The 17,352-nt window shown below is 57.1% G+C and overlaps 2 protein-coding genes across 12 annotated transcripts in view; one reads left to right on the top strand and one right to left on the bottom strand.

Annotated features, from left to right (window-relative positions):
• AKNA (AT-hook transcription factor) overlaps window positions 1–11,721 on the top strand; it is a 52,530-nt gene extending 40,809 nt beyond the window's left edge. For 7 of the 11 annotated variants that reach the window (XM_034664367.1, XM_034664366.1, XM_019795882.2 and 4 more), the window contains 7 exons: window positions 1,732–1,908; window positions 2,446–2,561; window positions 3,218–3,364; window positions 3,464–3,575; window positions 4,535–4,630; window positions 6,568–6,760; window positions 10,517–11,721. In XM_034664367.1, the coding sequence (XP_034520258.1) occupies window positions 1,732–1,908; window positions 2,446–2,561; window positions 3,218–3,364; window positions 3,464–3,575; window positions 4,535–4,630; window positions 6,568–6,760; window positions 10,517–10,885 (1,210 nt within the window). In that variant the 3' untranslated portion in view covers window positions 10,886–11,721. Of the gene's footprint in view, window positions 1–1,731; window positions 1,909–2,445; window positions 2,562–3,217; window positions 3,365–3,463; window positions 3,576–4,534; window positions 4,631–6,178; window positions 6,296–6,567; window positions 6,761–10,516 lie in introns of those variants that run through there. The other 4 variants (XR_002142006.2, XM_019795884.2, XR_004626546.1 and 1 more) reach the window with 4 other exon arrangements.
• Window positions 11,722–13,526: 1,805 nt separating this feature from the next.
• LOC100474871 (alpha-1-acid glycoprotein) lies at window positions 13,527–16,795 on the bottom strand. Its single transcript, XM_002915777.4, has 6 exons — window positions 16,635–16,795; window positions 16,087–16,229; window positions 15,786–15,856; window positions 14,922–15,029; window positions 14,673–14,776; window positions 13,527–13,707 (listed from the first exon to the last, which is right to left on the bottom strand). Exons 1-6 carry the CDS (start codon window positions 16,746–16,748, stop codon window positions 13,630–13,632), a joined length of 618 nt encoding a protein of 205 aa, XP_002915823.1. The 5' UTR covers window positions 16,749–16,795; the 3' UTR covers window positions 13,527–13,629.
• Between the last annotated feature and the right edge of the window lie 557 nt (window positions 16,796–17,352).

Genomic DNA, 17,352 nt, shown 5'->3' with positions numbered 1-17,352 from the left:
GGGGAAAAAGTTTGCAGGGAAAGACTAACTGGAAATGCCAGCTGGCTCTCAGTCACTCAAGAATTGAGTCAGGAAGACTGAGATCCTGACAGAAACACCCAGAGGGGGCAAGCGACACCCCAGTGGGTGTTCTGAGTCCCAGGCCCTCACTCCGCCACCTTCACCTCCCACAGTTGCCTTTCAGTCCTGCAGGAGTGAACTGGTGACGTGAGGTCTCGCTCTCCTGCAGACACCCCACCGTTGGCCTTAGAAACCCCAACAAACGTCTCCCTGGGGATTGCCAGGAGACCCAGCTGCCCTGGACACACACTGCCCGGGGCCTAGCTAGAGAGCTCTCGGCTCCCTCAGACACACGCTGAGAGCTGCAGGTGGCCCCAGGAGACACTCATCCTCCAGTCGAGGGCCACCAAGCAAGAAGTAACCCCAAGGGGGGCCCCGCGCCAGAAGCTGGCCCAAGGAGAAGATGGAGCGTCGGCAGCAGCCCAGGCCGTGCCGAGCCCAGACTCTGATGCTCTCTGTGTAGGGGGTTTCTGTGTAGGGCTGTGGGGGAGGACTGTCTACCCCGATGCCAGCGTCCGAATGCCGTGTGTCAGATGAGACTCTGAGATTCGGGTGCTAGCTGCACAGAGATGCAAACAGTACTTACTCCATAGAAGCGAGCGGCTCGTTGAGATACTTGCCAGGAGGAGGCTAGGCTGTGTTTGGGGGTCCCCGCGGGTTCCAGCAGCCTTGCAGAGAGCGCCCTGCACCTCCAGCCTGCTCACGTCCAAGCGTCTTCTGCCACCAGCTGAGAGATGGGCTTGAACAATCTGGGCAATGTTCAGGGGAAGCCAGGAGGGATGGGCTGAGTGACTGTGTGAAGGCCAGGTCTGGGCTGTTAGTTAGCGTTTCTACAGACAGCGGTAAACGAGTCAAGGACGGGAATCTGGGTGGCTCAGTTGGTTAAGCATCTGCCTTCAGCTAGGGTCCTGATCCTGGGATCCCAGGATCAAGCCCCGTGGCGGGCTCCTTGCTTCTCCCTTTACTTGATGCTGTCCCTGCTTGTGCTCTCTCTCTGTCAAATACATAAATATATAAATATTTAAAAAAAAAAAGAAAAGAAAAGGAGGAGGGCAGCCCAGGCAGGTCAGAATGCAGATTTTATTTTATTTATTTATTTTTTAAAGATTTTATTTGTTTATTTGACAGAGAGAGAGACAGCCAGCAAGAGAGGGAACACAGGCAGGGGGAGTGGGAGAGTTGAAGCAGGCTCCCAGTGGAGGAGCCTGACGTGGGGCTCGATCCCTGAACGCCGGGATCACGCCCTGAGCCGAAGGCAGACGCTTAACGACTGAGCCACCCAGGCGCCCCAAGAATGCAGATTTTAAAGCGGACCTTCAGCAATGCCTTCTTCATTCTGCATCCTCCCCTTGATCTTGACAATGTGCCTCTGATGTTTCAGAAGAGCTACCCAGAGACCCTGCACAGGAGAGTAGGTGTGGGTTGGACGAACCCTGAAGGATGTGCTGCTTTACCCACCAAATGTACAGGGATGTGAACTCAGAGAAGTGTTGAGATAGGTAGCAAGAAAAAAGGACACATGAGGAAGTTCCAGAATCATTTCATGGCAGAGTTGGACCTGGGGCCCGCAGGAACAGGACAAGCCTGGGGCATCGGGGAGGCCCTCTGGGGGTGGCTGCAGCTCAGGGCATTGTACATGCGCTCTTTGTTTCTGTCCCATCCCCACCCCAGCCAGGCCATCCGAGAGCTGCAAGAGGAGGTCTCCCGTCTCCGTCTGCGGCTGGAAGACAGCCTGCACCAGCCAGCCCAGGGCAGCCCGACGCGCCCAGCCTCCACCCTCAACCGCCCCGCCCGGGCCCGGGCCCGGCCAGCTGATGCCTCAACTTCCTGGGGCTCCCACTATGGCAGGTGGGTGACCCCAAAATGCTCGCCCTTGTGCCCTGGTGCCAGTGGCAGAAGGGAGACTTGGCTGCCTCTGGGGCTCTCCACGCATGGGAACTCACAGCCCTCTCCTACTCCGACAGTTCTTACCGTGTAATATTTGATGCATCAAATATCTAAGCATGACCTGAACTCACCACCCACGTGAAGAGCCGAGCGTTCCCGGGATGTCCACCCGCTACTCCTTAGCTGGTCATCTCTGACCACTCTAAAATCAGTTCAGTGTTTGTTTCTAAGTGTTTCTATGGAAGGGCACTAAGCACGTTTTCATGCGCATTGTCTCGTTAATCCTTCCTGTAACGCTCCAAGGTAGTTGCTGTTATTATCCCCACTTGACAGATGAGGAAACGGAGGGTCACAGAGGCTGTCTGCGAGCACGACTCACAGAGTCTTTGATTGTGACTTCCGTGCTTTCCTCTGGGTTAGCTTGCTTGCTGATCATCTTGAAAGTCTGCATAAAACCTCATCCACTGACCTCGTCCCTCTCGTGCTCCTTTTTGCTAGTAAATCCACAGAGAGATTGTCTGGTGAGCCCGCAGGTGGGGAGCGAGTGGAGCCCGCAGGGAGGCGGCGAGCCAGGCCTTCCTCCGTGCCTCGGGAGGGGCCCCAGCTGTCCCTGAGTAAGTGACCGCCTGCCTGGACTGGTTCCTGGAGGCTAGAGTCTGGGCCTGTGAGGTCAGTGGTCAGGGACCGTAACGATAGCCTCAGGAGGGACCTGTGGAAGGTTCTGCGTGTCTTCTTAGGCCATCATAGTTCGCTGAAGTACGATGCACTTCCAGTGATAGCCACTGTATGTCACGCGTTCTAGGGTTTCTAGAAGGGCTTTGTAGGGACCTCATCTCCATCTTCACTGCAAGGTGGGTCATATCCCCCACATTCTGCAGATGAGGACGCCAGAGCCCGGAAGTGCAGGGGAATGGGCTGAAGGGGAAGGGGATGGGTTCATCCCACCGCGCTCCTTCCTGGCTGTGGGTGACCTTGACCAGGTCCTTTACCCGCTCTGTGCAGTTAAAGGGACCGCTAACTCTGCAGGGATAAATAATAGTAGCTATGTGCTGGCATGGCCATGAGGGTGCGTGTACGGCCTCCATGGCGGGTCCGGCCCAGCGCTTAGCACAAGGTCAGGGGTCCACATGTGTCGGCTGAGAGTATGAAGGGACAGATATAGGATTAAAGCCTGAGCTCCGCCCCAGAGCCTGAATTTAGGATTGGCTCACTCCCCGAGCTCTGCCAACCTCCCTTGCCCCCCTTTGCCGCCCCTCCTTTTCCACCCCAGGTTCCGAATCTGAGCCAACCTCCCCCCAGCTGTTCTCTGAGAAGAGCCGGACCACCGAGGACAGTGCCCAGTCAGCACGGGACGGAAAGAGAGGAGCCGGCAGCACCAGGCGGCTAGACAGGGTCACATTCCGGGGCCAGTACACAGGTGGGCTGTGGGGCCTGGCCCATCCCGCAGGGAGGACTCCTGTCATGGAAGTCCATGCGCCTTTAAAATATGATCATTTCTGTGAATTCCGTGACACAGGGAGCACCAGGGAGTGCCGCCTCTGTGACTCCATTCATTCATCCAGCAAACAGTCTCTGATGCCTGCCGGTGCCAGGGCCCAAGGCTGCTTCTGGGGAAGCCCCATTAGCTGGTCAGTCACAGAGGGTTATGAAGCACCTGTGTGCAGGGTGGACACCAAATCACTTACCCCTGGCCTGATGCCCCAGGGTGCCCCTGTGTCTTAGGAACTAGGCCCCCAGCACATAGTAAGACCTCAGATGACACACAGTAGGAATTCAGAGTGCTTAACATTAAAATAGGACATGGCTCCAACTTTCATGAATCTGACTGCATAGCAGAAAATAACAAATAAGCGATTAAGTGTGTAAATTACAGTAAGTAAATTACAGGTATGGCTCTCACCCATGCCAGCCCGGGAGGGAGGGCAGTCCACCGCAGACCCATAGGGCTGGGTGCAGGAGACCAGGGAGGAAGTGAAAGATGCGTGTCTACCTGGATGGAGCTGACAGAGTGAGGGGTTAGAAGTGGGAACAGTGGGCCAGTCCGGGGGCCCCCGAGGTAACACACACACAACATAGGAAGTGGGAAGCCCGCAAGGCATGGGGGAGAAAAAAGAGGTGCGATCAGACCCCATTCTGAAGGTCTTATTTGAGACTCAGGGAGGGTCGAGGCAGCAGATGACAGGTCTGGGTAAAGACCCAAGCATCTGTCCAACTTGCTAACAACCTGGGCACGTTCCATCTGCCGGGTACCAGGCAGAGCCCCTCATGGGCACGGCCCCACGCAGCCCTTCCAACACACCTATGAGACCCGTACTGTGACGGTCCCCATTTCACAGCCACTTGGAGCGCAGGGAGAAGACACAGCTGACCTTGTGCCCAAGCCATTCCAATGCCCCCGGCAAGTAGGGGTCTAGGGCTGGGCAGCACTATTTGTCCTTGCTTATCCTGTCCTCCAGGCCTGCTGCCCCCCTGATGGAGCTCGGCTTTGTTGGTTGCTTCTGCATGTCAGGGAGAGGATACAGAGCCTCCCCGACCCTCCCCAGTTCTCCGAACATGCAAAGAGCTGACTGTCTGCTTTCTTCCCCAGGCCAGGAGTACCGTGTTCTGACCCCCAAGACGGCCCCAAGAGGCAGTGGCTCAATCCCATGTCCCAATTGCCAACCCGCCAGGACCCAGGACTCAGGTGAGGGACGCTACCTGGAGAAGTGGTCAGTGCGCAGAGGCTGCGACTTCTCCCTTTAGGAAAGGGTGCAGGATGTGGGCCTGCCCTGAACTCCGTGGCGGGTCAAGAGACAGACAAGGGAGTGGGATTGTGGGGGGCTCCTCAGCCCTCCCAGTGTGTCCTGCCCTCACACCGGTCCCTCCAGGTGCTGCTGCTTGATGCCACCTTCCTTGACCATGACTTGGAGAAACCTTGGACATGACTTAAGTCCGATAAGGGGGTGGAGGTGGGGCCAGGCCATGATGATTATGTCCTATCTCCCCTCCATCCTCCTTCCACTCTGCATCCTTCCCCCAGACCCAACAGGGAAGAGTCATAGGGAGAGCAGTGGCCAGAGAATATGTAGCCCTGAGTGCTAGTCCCAGTCCTGCCACTGCCTTACTGTGTGACCTTAGGCAAGTTCCTTAACTTCCCTGAGCCTCAGGCTTCACATCCCTAATGAAAGGATTGGAGATGGTCCTAAGGCCCTTTCAAGCACTGATGATGATGATGGAGTTGTCACTTTTTAAACCCCCACTGTATACAGAGCATCATGCTAAGGGATTTACAAACATTAATCTTCACAACCCTATGAAATAGGTTTTCTCCATTTTATTATTATGCTTATTTTACAGGTGAGGAAACTGAGGCTCAGAGAGGTTAAGTAACTTGTCCAAGGGCACACAGCTTACTAGTGGGAGAGCCAGGACTTGAACCCAGGTCGTTGTGACTCCAGAGCTCTGGCTCCTCACCATTATGTTGCTTTGCCTTTGCTCGAGTCCCAGCAGGCCTCCCTGTTCTTTCTTTCATTGATTCATCCATTCACTCACTCATTGAGCACCTTCCCATACTGAGCCGTGGGCTAAGCAGACACTGACAAACCAGCGGTCTGAGCGGGGCTCAGAGAGCACAGGTGGGGCTGGGGAGCCTGTAACTCAGCGCCACGGGTGGGAGGCCTTCCAGCCGAGCTGAGGCTTGAAAGAGAAGTGGGCCGACCTGGAATGCCACCAGGTGACCTGTTGAGGATTTGTGGGGGAAGAGAACAAGGTTGCCCCCCCTCCCCCTGCTCCCTTAGGCTTCCACTGACCCCTGGTGCCTGAGGGGCTACTGTGGGCCACTCCCACATGGACAATGGGCCTGTCTCAGTGCGGAGGAAGGACTGTAGGTTCGGGGCTGCATTCGGGAGAGCCTGGGCTTGGGCTCAGACTGAGCACTGCCAGGTTCCTACTTGGACATTTTGGCAAATCATTCACGCTCTTGGAGCCTCAGTTTTCCGGTCTGTAAAATGGGGGAGTGATGTAGTAACTAGCCCAGTGGCTTGTTGGATTTGATAAAAGAATGCACAAAGGCCCTCAGAAGGCCTGGTTCCTTATATGCTGACCCTCGCTGTCACAGTCCCGAGGGGAGGCAACTTGTCACCTCTGCAGGGACTCCAGGGGGAAGCTTGGTGCTGACGGATGTCTGCTTGGGGGCTCCAGGCCCAGTAATCCAGACATAATTCTCTCCTGACATCTCTTCCTCCTCTTCTAGGTGGTTCTGTCACCAGGGACCCACCGGGACCTTCCCACACTGATCCCCAGCGATGCCCCCTGTGTGGTCGAGTTGGGCCCCCCCCAGTGATGGATGGCCCAGACTCAGCCACCTCGGGTAGGGACAGACACTCACTCTCTTCTCCCAGACAGACCCCCAGCTCTCCTTTATGGGGGTTTGGGGCCGCAGGGGCTGTTTCACTGGGGTGACAACTCTCCCAGTCTGGGACGGAGTGAACTGGGCAGAGAATTTGTTCCCCAAAGCCAGGCACTCCTGGCGTGGCCAGTCCACTGTCCTGCTGTCACAGGACATGGGCTGGGGTGACCGCCTGTTCTCGGCTAGGTCATCCAAGTGATCAGACTGTCCTCTCTTGTGTCCCTCCCTCCCAGGGCCAGAAAAGGCTGCCGCCAGGAGAAACACACGCACGGCCTCCAGCCCCACGCAGCGGACCAAGTGCGCGGGGTCGCTGGCCCGGCCGCCCCCTGGACTGTGGTATCTGGCGGCGGCGCCCCCAGCACAAGCCCCTCCCGCCTTCGCCTACGTCTCCTCGGTTCCCATCATGCCTTATCCGTCAACCACCGTGTAAGAACCTTCCTTTCTCTTCCTCCCTGCCTGTCTCACTCGCTTCAGAATTCACAGTCAGACCCGTGTCAGGCAGCTGAGAACCCGGGGGACCCCTACTCCTGAGTTTCCCCCCATGTGTATAATGTGCAGAACAGGCTGGACACTCGTCTAGTCACTCAACAAACCCCAAATGCTCGCTGCATACCGGGGAGATAGCTTGCTGCTGGGGGGCCCTCAGTGAGGAGCCCGGCAGAAGGCCCTGTGCTCTAGGAGCTCACAGGGAAAGCGCCTGGGAAGCTTCCCGTTTCCTTGTGGGACTTCTCAGCAGGCAACTAGGTGCACACTCACTGTTTCCTAATGGGCGTTCTTTTTGAGAACAGTTCTAGATGTATAGAGAAATGGAGCAGATGGTACAGACACACACACAGCTTCCCTCATTCTTCACACCTTACACTGATAGGGCACATTTGACAGTGAGCCAATATTAATACATTATTATTAACTAAAGCCCACAGTTTATTTGGGTTTCTACACTTTTTACCTGAACCTTTTCTGCTCCGGGATCCCATCCAGGAGGCCACATAGGTGCCCCTGGGTTGTCATGCGTCCTTAGGCCCCTCTTGGCTGTGACCGTCTCTCAGACTTTGCTGGTGTCTGAGGGCCTTGAGCTTTGAGGAGGACGGGTCAGGCCGATGGCAGAAGGAGCTCTTCCTTTTCCCGTGGATTTGGATCTAACATCCGCAAGAGAGCAAAGACTTGAGTGGGGGGTCAGAAGTGGTTCAGGGTGTGGACTCCGAGCTGTACTGGAATCCCTACTGCCACTTCTTGCTGCCTCTTTGAGCCTCAGTTTTCCCATCTGGTAAATGGGGTAATAGTCTCGATCAGGGACGGTTGTGCGAGGATTAAATGAGGCGCGAGGCCAGACGCAGGTGAGATGTGTGCGGAACGTGTGGGGTGGTGCCAGCACCCGCTCGCTGCCCGATAAAAGGGCGGCGTTGTCCTCACAGCCGAGAGCGCTACGGGGCAGCACTGTCGTTAGGAGGAAGAAAAATGAGGAAAGGCGGCTTCAGCAGGACAGGAAGGTGCAGGGGGATAAATAGCCCTGAACCCTGAAATTAGATCCGTCATCCCATCCCGACGATCAGCAGCTAGTTCTATGCCTCAGTTTCCCTCAGTGGGAAATGAGTTGTCGGGAGACCATCAGAAGCCTGTGTCTTTGGCAGCAAAAGGCCAGAGTCGCTGTGCGGGCTGCGCTTGCTGGGAGCGGAGGTGCCGGGAGCCATCTGGCCCCCGTCCCCGTAAGGTGTCGGGCCTGCGACGTGGGTTCTGGCTGCCCTCAGCGGACTCTGGGAACATTCTGCTCCGTCAGCTGCCGGAGGCCAGACTGCATGTTCAGGCCCAGCAGAGGGGCTGGAGACACCAGCCTGTGCTCCCAGTCAAGGGCAGGAGAGGTTTCCCTGGAATTTGGTGGCCCAGGATAAAACTGCAAGTGTCCGCAGTAGGCAGGGGTCTCTCTGCTTCTGAGGCTGTTCCATACCCTTCCAGGCTCAGACCTGCGGACAGACCTAACCAGGTTGCTGCCCAGGCCTGGCCAGGCGATAGGGAAGGGAAAAGGCCCTGAGCTGTAGTGCCCAACAGACTTGGCCGGTGGTAGCCATGGAACCTTGGGCAGGGAGGGGGGAGGTTGCTTTGTTCCCAGTCTGTGCCTCAGTTTTTTCCTCTGTGAAATGGGTTGTGGTAAGGATGTAATGAACGAATGCATGGAAAGCCCACAGTATCTAGAAGCTGGCCGGGAACCATAGTACTTCCAATGCTTCCAGAATTTGGGCTGATGATGCCCTGAACTTTCTCCAGCCATCATCTGTGAGACTGAGCATGCGCACTGACAGGCCAGGGTGCCCTTTAGAAAGTTTATGGGCCTGTGCTGCCCCCTGCTGGCCAGCTGCCTTATAGCCCCTGCACCAAAGGCTTGGTAGCTAGGAAGGTTTTCTGGTTTGATTCTGTTTGGGTGGAGAGGGGGGTGCTGTAGCTTCTGCCTACGGGGAGTTTTAAATCACTTTGGGGTCAAGCGGGTCATCAAATGGTTAGAAGGTAGGGTGTGTGGAAACCCAGTAGTTAGACCGGATAGTCCCTGAAGGAGGGAATTGGATTCAAGAAGCCTGTTCATTGGGTTCAGATGGTATAAACTGGCATCTCCTGGGTGCTGATTAACGAGCTCCGGGCGTGAGCGCAGTGCCGGCCCTGGCAGCTCTCTGACGCTGAGATGACATTTACAGAGGCACTTGGAGTGCCAGGCAGCGGACAGAGATTTTCCCCGGAATGTTCCTATGGGATCTAAGCTGGGAGGTGGCTTTCAGGTGGGGGGACAGTCCTTGAAGGGTGCAGTGCCCTGGCCAGGGTCCTGCGGCTGGCCCTGCGGAATGGCTAGGATTTGGAGCAGGCCTCCTGCATCATTTTGTCTCTCTGAGCTTCTCTTGCTCGTCCATGAAATCAGCATGACGGTAGCCAGCGAATAACCAAGCTAAGCGCTGGTACAGAAAACACTTAGCTCCAGCCGGGCACCCGGGACCCAGGATACAGTGCGGCTCTGGGTTAGGCACTGACTCTAACTGTTTGAGGAGCTGCCAGACCGTTTCCCAAAGTGCTCACACCATTGAACGTTCCCACCAGGGCTGTGGGAGCCTTCGGATTTCTCCAGATCCTCACCAATGTCTGTCTTCGGGCTTCAGTCATCCCGTGGTGGCCAAGTGCACGACGTGGCATCCCCTGTGGTTCTGAGTTGCGTTTTCCTGATGGCCCAATGCTGTTGAGCATCTTGTCACGAGCTTGGTGTCCATTTGAATATCTTCTTGGACGAGACCTCTATTCCGATCCCAGCAAAGCCCTCTCTTCCCCCCCCCACGCTGTGCACAAATGTGGGTCAGAAGAAGGGGGGGATCAAGAATAAGACCAGAGTTACAGTTTGCCAAGCAGGATGCCAGTGACAGGCTCCGGCCAAGTCCTCCTAACCTTATCCCGCTTCATTTAGGCCTCTCTCTCCGTGCCTCCTCCACTCGCTTTCTTCCACGACACGCGGGCCGCACCCTCTTCCTGCCCATTGCTGGGTTGGCGACGCTAGCTGTGTGCTGTAGTCAGTCCCTGGAGAAATCCGTGCTGCAGCTCGTGGCTCCTACCACATCCTCCCCAGCACGTTAAATGATACCCCCCCCCCACATCCCTGTAGGGCTGGGCCAGGAAGGACACCCTTCCACCTGCCGCCCTGGAGGAGTGAAACCAGACCCCCCCCCCACTCCTACAGAATCCCAGTAACAATCAGGTGTCTTCACTGTGCCTCGCTTGGCCAATGGGCCCCATGTTATGTTTCCGGTGAAGGGGGTTTGCTCTTGAGCCTGGGATGATGCTGGTCTCCCTGCTATCTGGCTCTCAGGTTAGAAGCCCCAAGAAGGCAGCCGGTCACCAGTGTAACCCCAGGGCCAGGCACACTGGCTACCACATAGTGTAGGATCGAACAATATTTACTGAGTACACGGGGGAGATTGAACTAATCATTTTGGGGGACCTGATCTGGGTAAGGCCCTCCTGTTTCTCATCCTTCATCCTTCCAGCACATCCCTTGACGTTGCTGCTTGTGATTCCCATTGTAGAGCTGAAGACACTGAGCCCCCGAGCGTTGGGGCCAGGGACCAGCCGGGGCTTAGAACGGGGTGCATTCCAAGCCTGGTGCTCCGCTCAGCCCTCTGCGCGGTCCGTGAATGCAGCTCCCTCTCCCCTCAGGTATTACGTGCCTCCAGGACCTACCTCCGCTTGCTCGGCCCAGCCAGCCCCCACCGAATGGCCCCCCACAGCACCCTCGCGACCGGCCAGGGTGCCCCGGCCTTCCATCCAGCTGGACCTGGAGGACCTGGAGGAGCTCAACAAGGCCCTGACCCGAGCCGTCCAGGCCGCCGAGAGCATCCGCTCCACCACCAAGCACATGAGCCGCTCCCTGTCTGCCGACCTGCGCCAGGCCCGAAGCCTGCGCGGCTCCTGCCTCTTCTGATGTCACTGGGGCTCCCAACCAGCTGGTGGGGGCAGGTGGGCAGGCAGCCTGCAGCTGTCCCCCGGGCCAGGAGTCGGCTGGAGCCACTCGGAAAGGCCCCATAGACCCCTCCTGAGAGGTCTCCTTCTAGCCCGGACCCTGCCTGCTCAGCGTCTTCAAAGCACAAGGGGTGTTGGCGGCTCATCGAGAGAAGGAACTTCCCAGGGGCCCAGCCCCCACAGGAAGTGCTGGGCCCGAGGCACCCTTCTGCCCAGATGCGGTCTCTGGGGGTCTCCTGGTCCTGCACTGTCCACCTCTGGCTAATAATATGTTTTTCAGATACAGATGGACAAATTTTTTTTTTTAAATGGAGTTTTCCTGGTCTTAGATCCAACCTCCGAGGCCCAACAAGCAGGGCTAGGGCCAGGGTCTCCGGGCAAAGGTGTCTCCTCACCGGTGACCAGCCTCTCCAGAGTCGGCCTCCCTGGGAAGGACACGGCTGGGCACTTTCCTCCTAGTGACCGATGGCCAGTAGGGCACGCGGGGGCCATGGAAATGTCAAGCTGTCGAGCCCCCAGCATGACGTGCGCCCAGCAGTCCGTGGCTGGAGAGGCCTTTCCCATGGGCCTGCTGGGAAGGGAGACCCCCGGGGAGGGCCCAGGAAGCTGTCCACCATGGTCCCTCTCTGTACCTCCTCCGACAGCCCCAGCACTGTCCCCGGGACCCTGGGGAATTTGGCTAGTGGCCAGCTACCTGCCAGGCCCCGCTGCGCAGCGGGAAGCCAGCCCGTGCCCTGTTCCCCTCTTTGTAGCCACGTGTACCTCAGCTTTTCTGGAATGTGTATGCATCGGTGATATTTGTATATTTGAGGTGTTTAAAAAGCTATTTTCGTGAAGAATGAATATTGATCTTTTACAAAAAGAAGAAAAGAAAAAAAACATTCCCAAAGCTGCCCACATAAGTGGTGTGTGTCATCGACTTGTGGTTTCTTAACTCCAGTGTGTGGGGTGGAAGATTCGATGAGGAGCCGAACCCTTCCCGCGGGGACCTTGCCCGTTTCCCGACTTTCCCTGCCTTCCTGTGCTGGCTTCTGTTTCTCCAACCTTCCCCCCTCCCTGTGTCAGGACCTGGAGCTTTTGACTGGCGGGGCTGCCTGGCCAAGCCCCTCCTTGCTGAGGTCAGAACTGTTAGGAGACACACAGCCGATCTGTGTCTGCCAAAGCACGAGCCTGGACTCTCTTTCCAGTGCTCCGTTTAGTAGCAAACAGCAACACCGGTCACCCTTTACGGAGCACCGACTAGACACCGATCCCTGAGCTCGGTGCTCAGCACAGGGGCTCACAAAGGGCACAGCCTGGCCTCCGGGTCCCCCGCCATGTGCCCCCTTCGGTGATGAGAGACCGAGATTCTAGAGGGCTCTCTGCCCCACCTCACGGTGTCTGACTCTGAAGTCTGTGTTGTACCCGCGGCCCGCTGCACCTTCCCTTGCCTTTTTCTTCAGCCCCCCACCCCCCACACTTGCCCCTCCTGCCCCCCAGGACCCGTTTCGATTTCATTTTTCAGCGGGTCTTTCTCAGTGGAGTGAAATTGGCAGTTTGCCGAGAAGGGAAGATTTCTTGTGGGTTCTGAGCCTCCGGGTCCACCCCGTCCTGGGTGCCAGGAGGCTCTTCCAGGGAGATGAGGAGGGGAAGGGGGAGCCAAGGGTGCGGCGGTGCTGGGCAGGGGCCCAGGGCAGTGTCCCCAGCCTCAGTGACCTGGGCGCGGCATGGCTCCAGCTTTGAGCTAAGGACGCTGCCTCCAGGGTCTGTGCGGCCTGGCTCTTGGGACGGCGGTGGCACGTGAGCCACGGGACAAGGCATCGGGAGCAGGGCAATGACCCTGTCACTCTGGATGGCTTAGGCCACTCCACGGAATTGCCTCAGCAATGTGGCCCCACATTCGGCCCCCTGAGTGGTGCCGCTTCCCTCCCCTGCCGGTAACTCTCGGAGCCGCCGGGTGTATAAGGAGCCGGCCTTCCTTGCTGGACTCCGGGTTTCGGGGGCTCCATTTTCTCCGTGCCTCGAAGTGGGCCTGCCTCTGACGTGGCCCCATCTCCAGGGCTCTAAGCATATTTGCAAGATGGCTGGTTTCTAGGGGCCGACCTCCACCCAGGGATGTCCTTGTGGGCGTCAGATGGGAACCCCGAGAACACTCCCTGGAGGCACACAGCCCCTCTGGCCTCGGCTCCAGGGCCTCTGCCTCTCCCAGTCCTGCCCCTGCCGAGACAGCCTCCTCTTGCCAGGATGCTCATTGCAGCCTCTGCAAGACTCTGCCTCCAGGCTGGCCCCTCCCAACGCGCTCCCCAGATGGCAGGGTGACGTCTGAGGTAAGGCCCTCAAGCTTGGCACCACACACCCGGGTCTCCCCCCGCCCCCGTTGAACTGAACTCCTCCCAGGGCTCTGCCTCAATGTTTCTCAAACACATCCACTCAGATCCTCGGCTTGCAGCTGGAGCACCAGATGTTACCCGCTCCATATCTTTCTAGACTGCTTCAGATGCCCCTTCCAGGAAGCCTTCCCAGACTTCCACTGCAGAAGGAACCTCCCCCGTGCTGGGCTCCCACAGCATTCTGTGCCTATCATCATCCCAGATGTGGTGGCTGTGACAGCGGGGGCTCTTCTCACCAGGGACACGGGCTTACCCGCTGATCAGCCAGGACTCAGCTCAGGGCAGGCTTCCACATGCATGAAAGCGAGAGGGGCGGAATGAAAAAACGACCACCTGCCTCCTGTTTCACATGCAGGAGCTGTATTGATGCAGCTGAGACGAAAACCTGATGTGCAGGGGGTGGGCAGAGGGCTGCCGACGGGCCCCCACGTCCCCGAGGGCCTAACCCAGTGCTGTGTCTCCCTCCTTCTCCTTCTGCCTTTCTTCCTTGTGCTGCTTATCCAGCGGTCCACACAGATCCTGGCAGACAGAGAGAGGGGAGCACGGTGATGGGAGGGGCTCTTGTTGGGCGAAGGGTGCAATGAGCTCCGGACTCTGGCGCAATGCCTTTTCCCTCCCTGAGCCTCAACCTCTTCACCTCCGAATGGGGGCTCGAGGCTGTACGAACAACCGGTGTTGACTGAGAACTCGCCAAGCCCCTAGGTTGATCTGGATTCCTCACAGCCATCGTGCGGGTGGTGAAACTGAGGTTCAGGGGGTCCATGTGGCCTGTCCGTGGTCCCCAGCTCTTAGATGGGGGCGCAGGCTACAGGCCAGGGGCCAAGTGGTGCTGCGTGCCCAGTCCTTCCCTGCAGCTCCCAGGATGGGGGACGGGAGGTGGTTTATGCCACTGGTGGTCACAAGAGATGGCCTCAGGTGGCCAATGGAGACCTTTTTACTTTAATAATAAGAAAAAGAATGTATGTCATGTATATCCAAAAAACTATAGCCCGCTCATCAGCTCTGTGATTTCAGCTGTTATTGCATAGGACACGACCAAGGAAAGCCTGTCCCTGAACACAGGTTGAAAGGAAAGTATTAAGGAGATTATTATATAGGTAATTCTCAGTTATAGCAAAAATCAGGGTGGTGGTCCTGGACTTGAGGGCAGTTTGGGTGATGCTAAAGGCCACAATAGCAACTCCCCACACATGGGTGTCAGTGGTCTGGGGTGTGGCCGGCAGGTGTAAAGGATCATTATCCTTGTGTGTTTCTCTGTCAAGTTCCCACTGCCACCCTGTCCCTGCTGTTCCTCCTCTCTCGCTGTCCTCCCTGTTTCCCCGGGACTTTTCCCTCCTGGGCTCTCATCCCGTGGGCCCCTAGGGAGCTCAGCTGTCCCTGCAGGGAGACAGGCACTTAAAGACAGGATGTCCTGTGTCACTGTGCAGCCGTGGCCGCTCTGCCTGTCTGGGCCTCCAGGGCTGCCTAGTCCTCCTTGCCTTCACCTTTTTCGCATCGGTGTAACTGATCTCCGACTTCTGCATGCCTATGCACGTGATGGCTTCGTGGAACACTCTCATTTGCTCCTCTGTCACTTCTGGCTTGTCAGCTGCAGGAGGGAGCAAGGGGGCTGGGTGAGCATGCCTGGGGCAGGCTGGCATGCCGGGGAAGGTGGGGGCTCTGGGGGCCCAGCCACAGGGCACGAGGTCTGCTGGGTGAGGCTTGTGTGGGGTGGACGTTGCAGGGGTGCTTACTATAGAAGGACAGTCCCTTGTTCTGCTCATCTTTGAGGGCAAAGCCAAGCATGAAGATCTTGGGATCCTTGGTGAGCAGGAGATCGGCAAATTGTTCTTTTCCATACTCTGGAGAAGAAAACCTCTGGGTGAGACCACACAGCACAATGGTCCCGGTCACAGGCAAGGAACACTGGGCGTGCCCATGGCCCCACAGTGGTCAGCGACCCTCGCTCCTACTGTGTGCCAGGCCCTGCGCTGAGATGTGCAATCGTAGGAGCCTCACGTGGACTGTGGCTGTCAGGGCCTTTCTCCCCATTTTCCTGATGAGGAAAATGAAGCCCAGACAGGAGCTTCAGGGCTGCCAGGGTTGCTAGTTTCATCCCATCAGCATTTGTATGCTCTTACCATGTGCCCTCTCCGGGGTGATGGCGGGGACAGGAGGGGAGTCACTGTCTGCCTGACACAGACTGCCACCCTCAGATCCCAAAGGAGAAAGAGTAGTTGAGAGAGGCAGGACTGCAGCCAGCCTTGGGTTTGAATTCTAGCTCTAATTACAGGCTGTGTGACTTCAGGGAAACCACTTGACATCTCTGTTTCTCTGTTATCTCAGCCGATCCCAAATGTCCTCCTAAGGTTGTTTGTGAGTCTTAAGTGGGTTAATTCAAGTAAAGTACTTCAAACAGTGCCTGGCACTTAGAACTCAAGTCTGTGGGCAGTTAGTACTGATTATTTCAAGTGTGGAGACAAGGGGACCTGGGAAATATATGAAGAGGGCCCGTCCTGTGTTCTCTGTGCTTCACCCCAGCACCGCCCCTTAAGGCTGGCCTACCCACATGTCCCCATGACACACCCGAGTCCTCCTGCCTGAGGGCTGGTCCTCACCGTATTTGGACAGGGTCCCATTCTCCCGCTGGACCTTCAGATAGCTGGAGTTGTAGACGCACTTGTCCCCACTAAAGCCAGACAGAAGAGGCGGGAAAAACAGGAAGATCATGGAGGAGAGGAAGTGGACAATCACTGGTCACTATCATTGAGGGGCAAGAGTTGGTGGTGACTAGTCCGCCCTCCCCATTCCATGGATGAAAAGGCTGAGGCCAGGAGGAAGGAGGGCTTGCTCAAGGTTTTCGAGCAGCTAGGAGCAGAAGCCTGGGGCTGGGGGTGAGCTAGCATGTGGGGGTCTTACATGGTTTGGTACTCTCTGAGCAGTATTTTGTCATCAGTATGGTTGGGAGCAAAATAAAAGAAGGCTGCATGGATCGTTCTAGACGACTGGTTGAACTCCGGGTTGTAGAAGGCCGAGGCGATGTAAAACCACTTGCCAGAGATCTGGGAAGAAGCCAAGAGCTGATGATAGAGACCGGGAGCCGAATGCCCCTGCTAGCCAGCCAGGTAGAGGCCCCCTCCTTTCTGCACACAGGGGCACTGGGGCCCCAGGCGAGGAGAGGACGTGCAGGAACTCGCTCTGAGGATCAGTCCCTCCCCCAGCCACCGGCTGGCCCCTCCTTGCCCCGTACAGAATGTCCCCTCTGGGGGACCCTGCAATGCTGCTGCTGTGTTTGGAAGCAGAAGACTGCCGGCAGAGGCTGGTCAGAACGTAACCCCAGGACCCAGGAGAGAAAAGGGCAGAATCAGGCAGAATCAGGCAAGGAGGCCGACCACAAGCCAGCAGGAGAAAGGGAAGCCCAGGGAAGGAGGCAGCTGCCCGTGGCGCTCAGGGGCCCAGGGACGCACCTGGTCCAGGGTGGCGTTGGTGATAGGCTCCGCCGTGAGGTTGGCACACACCGGGCTCTGGGCATCCAGCAGGGGAAGGAGGCTCAGGGCGGTGAGGGCCCAGGACAGCGCCATGGCCGGATGGAGAGGCACCTGGACTCAGGCAGAACTGGTGGCTGGAGCGTACACTGACCTTTATATCGAGCCGTGGGCGGAGCCCTGGAGCCCCCTTATGACGCAATCCGATGAGCGCTTGTGAAATGCCTTGCACAAATCCTTCCCTCCTTCCCCCAAAGCTGGCTCTCGCTAAGGTCTCCAAGCCTGGGTCTAATCAGAACTCTGACCAGAAGGGCTACAAGGGCCCCGAGGTCTGGCTGTTCAAAGCCAAGGTGCTGTGGGCTCGAGTGTTATTATTAAACGTGCACATTTCCACAGAGGGGCCTCTAAGCAAGCTCGGAGGGTTTTTTTGTTTTGGAGCTTTTTGTTTTGTTTTACTTTAAAGATTATTTATGTATTTATTTATTTGAGTCAGAGCAAGAGAGAGTGAGAGCGGGTGGGAGAGGTAGAGGGCGAGGGAGAAGCAGGCTCTCCACTGAGCAGGGAGCCCGATGCAGGGCTGGATCCCAGGATGCTGGGTTCATGACCTGAGCTGAAGGCAGACACTTAACCGACTGAGCCACCCAGGCACCCCGGTTTTGTTTTGTTTTGCTTTAAAAGCTCTCATGTTTTTTTTTTTACC

Source organism: Ailuropoda melanoleuca, chromosome 7, assembly GCF_002007445.2.
Source record: "Ailuropoda melanoleuca isolate Jingjing chromosome 7, ASM200744v2, whole genome shotgun sequence".
Lineage (NCBI taxonomy): Eukaryota > Metazoa > Chordata > Mammalia > Carnivora > Ursidae > Ailuropoda > Ailuropoda melanoleuca.
This window is presented reverse-complemented; position numbering and strand designations above follow the sequence as displayed.